We start from the raw sequence: 5390 nt of genomic DNA, 5'->3' as shown, positions 1-5390 counted from the left end.
AAAATGCATGGTTGCATGCACGTCTTGCTTTAATTAAGCTTTATTTTTATATAATTAGTAGGAAAAAACTTTGGTTTTTGTTTGAAAAGACATTTATTAGAAATGTTCTGAGCATTTACATTTATTTTGCAGCCAATTTTGAAATATGAGTTTATTTTTATGTATTAATTTTCCATTAATTCTATTACAACATCTAATTACAACTATGTATCCCTCCATGATCTCCCTTTTTCAAGTGACTTGTGAAAAAGAAAGCCACAAATACCCATAATCAAATTTTTTTTTTTTATAGAATTACAGTATTTTAAAATTTTATTAAATTGAAATTAAATTTTATTCATATCACGTTAATTTTTTTAAAAAAATAAAGAGTTATTACCGAATATTCATGAGAATTTCAAAATTAAATTGTTTTAATAAATAAGGTTGCAATTGTTTTGTATAAATTATTTTTTAAAAAATACTTTTTAAATTTTTAATATTTATATTAAAAATTTTAATTAATAAAAAATATCTTTTTAATTAAAGAAGAAAAACTAAATTATTTCAAGAAAGCTTACTTTTTTTTATAAAAAAAAATTATTTAAAAAAAAATTAATGTATACACTTTTTAAATTTCATTAAAATTTTTATATGTAAGTTTATTAATATATTTTAAAATGAAATAAAATAATAAAAAATAAATTATTTTATTAAAAATATCAACATGAAAAACTCTATTACTCACCCAATAAATTAAACACACATGTGCATAAAAAAAATGGATTTGAAGTTAATATATAGAAAAATTCTTATGAAACTAATTTTATTCTGTGATTTTAAAATATATGAAAGTGAATTTTATCTGATTTTTTTATATAAAAATATAATTTTAGTGTTTTAAATTCATAATAGCATGTGTAAATACAAGTTTTTTCTAATATAAAAAAGAAATGATTTTAATTTTGAATGGTATTAAAATGTGTGCACATAATTTTAACATATTTCAGTTTTATTACCTTTAATTTGTTATATAAAATCATTCATCTTTAAAAGTATGTTAAAAAGTTTTATTTTTGCATTTATAGTCTGGTGATTTGAGAAATAGACAAATTCTATTTCTCAATTCTTCATCTCTATTTCAAAAAAAAAAAAAAACTTTCATTTTTAAAAGCATTACATAAAAATCTCTGATCTTTATAAATGTTGCAAATTTTCCATTCATTTCTAGTAGACTTTTCTTTTCCTAATTTTTTTTCTTTCTACCAATAATAATTTAAATCTAGTTGGGTAATTATTCTCAAACATCCCCTATACTATTTTTTATCTATTTATTAAATAAAATTAATATATAAATTATTATAATTTAAAAAATACATTAATATATTAGTGATGTTATAAAATAGATAGTAAACTGCTATTATAAAATTACATAATTTTAATCGTAAAAGAAAAAATTGAACATTTCAAGTGGACTTGAAAACATGTTGGTCTCAAATTGAATAAACTCGTCTTTTAAATTTTAGGATGAATCTCAATAAAAAAATTAATGTTAAACAATTATAATTTAATAGATTTTTTTATGTTTATGATCACAGGATTTTTAACTAATTAAACGGTAAAAATTTCTAACCGATTAAACAGTGAAAATTCCTTATTAATGAGTTGGTCGAATAATAAAAAATACTATATTTATTTTAATTTTTTTATAATATTAAAAAAAATTATATAAATAAATATAGACTATTTTTTCATATAAATATTTTTAAAATTTTTATTTACTTTTTTTATTTATTAATTTAAATATTAGAATGACTATTATAAATGTAATCATCTATTTAACTAATTACGATATAATTCTATTCTGAATGTATCATCAATTAGATGTGCGGTGGATCTAATTTTGCCTCATCGTTATCTCATGGAAAAAAAACGAACAGTTTTATGATAGTGAAATCATCCACACAGAACCCCTAGAAAATGAGGATGAGGGGCCTGAATATGCTCTGACCGTGTGATGTAATATAATTAATGTTTCAAACCAGCCGTTGAAACATTTTGCAACATTACATATTTTTTTATAAATGCAGGCCCTGACCCTGCCCCTGCTCACTAAATTACTTAAATTTTTTTTTTCATAATTTTGATATTTATCATTGATATTTATAATGAGATTTTTTTTAAAAAGTGCAAAAAAAAAAGAAGATAAATATAGATTATGGAATATTAGAAATATAAGGTTCCATTGGAAGGAGTTATGACACCAACTCCCTAACTACCTTCATTAATTCCAGACTTACCGAAAAAATTTATATTGTCCTAAATAATAATAATAATAACACTAGGAGCTTCCCTTTGGTAGGGTATCACTGGCTTAGCGCGACATTTATAATTTATCGAAATTTTAGCAAAACATCCCTAAAATATGGACATTTTCCAAATGATTTAATATGTTTATCCAACACAATAGATCCAATATAATTTTATAGATAACAAATCCAATATTTTTCACCGAACAAAATAAATCTATTATTTATACATCTAACAAGGATTTGGTCAACGAATATTTAGTGGTCGCAATTGGTTTCTTCTAGACGCCAAGTTTTGAAAAGATTGCATAATCACTTCATCATCGATACTCCTAAAAATTTCTTTCTCAAAGTAACACACTAAACAGTCTAAAAGTAAGTCATCTCCTAATCGGTTGCGTAAATCAGTCTTCACCACATTCATCGCCGAAAAAGTTCTTTCCACACTAGCTGTTCCAACCGGCAATATCAACGCTAACTCGATTAGTCGGTAGACTAAAGGGAAATAAGTGTGGTAATTTATCTCCACCATTTTCTTTGCAAGATCTCCAAGATTGGAAATATTTGAGAATATCTCATTTGATCTCATATCACAGATATAATTTTGAAGTTGATGGTCAAGCTCAATTATATAAGTGGAACTAAAATCATCTGAATACAACTTAGCTAGTTGCAATAAGCGGACATGATCAAAATTTGCAAAAGAATTTGAAGGATCCAAACACATCACACATCTAAGTAGCTCTGTATTTGCCTCAGTGAAGTGTTTATCCATTTCCATTGCAATAACATCAATTACCTAATATTATATAAATTAAAGGTTGAATTATATTATATAATTAAATAATTATCAATGCTTTTAAAATAAGGTAAAAGTAAATACCTTTATGAAGATATCGATCCGAAAATGATGAAGATATGTCATTGGTTCTCCACCCTTAAGTCTTTTTCGAGATCGACCATGAACAAAATTCTCCATATTAGGCACATCAATAGAATGTCCTTCACAAAATTCAGTTACTTCTTTCAATAAATTATCCCAACCATCTTCCCTCAATTCTTGCAACTTATTTTTCACAACATTAATCATATTGAGTGCATATCTTATATTTTGATCTCTTGCTTGCAGAATCTTTGATAGGGTATTTGTAATTCCCAAAATCTTCATCATGAACTTTCCAATGAAAACAAATTGAAAACAATCCATCTTATCAAATACACCCCAGCAGACTGTCGAATTTTAAGACTTTCACCTAATTTGTTTATTGCCAACAACACTCTTTCAACTGAATTCCACATGTCAAAAAGTCTAACTATTGTTGTGTAGTGAGAACCCCAACGTGTATTACCAGGCCGAGCTAAACTTATTTCTTGATTCTGACCTCTTCCAGTTGAAATCTCACCCATCTCCACTTAATTCAACACTTCCTCATTGTGTATTTCTCGAAGAGAATCCTTTCTTTTGCACGAAGCTCCAATTGTATTCACTATCATTGACAATGTTTCAAAGAAATCACCTACACTCTCTGATTCATGTGAAGCAGTCACAACAACTAACTGAAGTTGGTGGGCAAAACAATGAATATAATGTGCATTTTTGTTTTCTTTTAGAATGAGTGTTTTTAACCCATTAAATTCACCGCTCATGTTTGCAGCTCCATCGTAAACTTGCCCTCTGAGTTTTGCAAGTGATAAATCATGCTTGGCAAAAAAAGTATCAATAGCATTTTTTAGAACTTTTGCAGAAGTTTCATTCACATGAACCAATCTAAGAAAACGTTCCAAAACCATTCATTTGTCATCAACAAATCTCAACACCAAAGACATTTGCTCCTTTACTGAACAATCTCGGGCTTCATCAACCAAAAGAGCAAACTTCTTCTCCCCTAGCTCATTCAATATGATCTTTCTCGTTTCCATTGCACAACATTCAATAATATCCCTTTGAATCGTAGGAGAAGTCAATTGATTATTTCCTGGAGCATTCTTTCCCATCACTTTATTTACATTTTCTTCTCGCTTGCATACCCAACTAATATGTTCTAGAAAATTACCTCGGTGGAGTGACTCTGCAGATTCATCATGTCCTCTAAAAGGCAAACCTTCCTCTAAAAGTATTCGAGCAACACTTACAACCGTTGACAATCGAGTGCGATAATCATCTTCCATAGCAGCAGTTTGTCTTGCCAATAGCTGATTCACATTCCCTCTTTGATTACGATATTGCTCGACCTTCATTCTACAACCACTATGTGAGCTACCAGGACTTCCTTCATGATTGACAAATGCACGTCTTCCATCTTTCCAGTTATTAAAACCAATCTCAGTAAAAATATTTCCCCCACTTCTATTGTTATTTGCAAACAAATAACAATATAAACAATAAGTTTTGTCTTTAGATACACTATACTCTAACCATTCATAATCCTTGAACCAAGCAACTTGAAACCTTCGATTCTTTTCGCGAATAAGAGTGAATGGAAATTCATGCCCAACTGGTTGACAAGGGCCTTTAGCTAAGTATCTTCTCCTCAATGAATCTCTAATTTCAAATGGGTAACTATCAATTGGTTTTCGCAGTCCAGGATCACCAATAATATCATTATCTGATGCAAGACTTTCTTTCTCAACAAAAGCAACTTTCTCCTTTGGTTTTGAATTTAAAAGTTCTGAATTTTTTGGTAGTTTGGTAAAATATTTGTCGATCATTATTGTAATTCCTATTTAAATAAACAAATAAAATATTAAAATCAATTACACATTCATCAAAGACTATCAATTTAACTATTTAAGTTTCTTATGTACTTGACATAAATTCGTTAGTGGCCTACCAAAATTATACAGTATATAATATTCCAATTAAAGTATAAAAGGTTACCTACTATTAGTAATTCACATTTAATTAGAATTTATTTGTTGTTTTTATTCTACTGTTTTCAATGAAGTAATTTTCTATGTGGAGTTGGGGTTTTACTCGTTCTTGGGCAGTGAGAGTGCTCTTTATTGGTACAATTTTCTTTCTGTTATTGTTTTATTTTTGAACTTTTGTTTGGTTGTGGAATACTAGAAGTATACTAAATAAGCATTCCACAATATTCTCCT

The 5390-nt window shown here is 27.5% G+C and overlaps 1 protein-coding gene across 1 annotated transcript; it reads right to left on the bottom strand.

Annotated features, from left to right (window-relative positions):
* Positions 1-4079: 4079 nt before the first annotated feature.
* On the bottom strand, positions 4080-4997 carry LOC122724907 (zinc finger MYM-type protein 1-like). The gene has a single exon (XM_043961108.1). The coding sequence runs from the start codon at positions 4995-4997 to the stop codon at positions 4080-4082; it is 918 nt and encodes a 305-aa protein (XP_043817043.1).
* Positions 4998-5390: the final 393 nt, after the last annotated feature.

This window comes from Manihot esculenta, chromosome 1, assembly GCF_001659605.2.
Source record: "Manihot esculenta cultivar AM560-2 chromosome 1, M.esculenta_v8, whole genome shotgun sequence".
Taxonomy (NCBI): domain Eukaryota; kingdom Viridiplantae; phylum Streptophyta; class Magnoliopsida; order Malpighiales; family Euphorbiaceae; genus Manihot; species Manihot esculenta.
The sequence above is the reverse complement of the archived record's forward strand: the minus strand, read 5'-3'. Positions and strand labels throughout refer to the sequence as shown.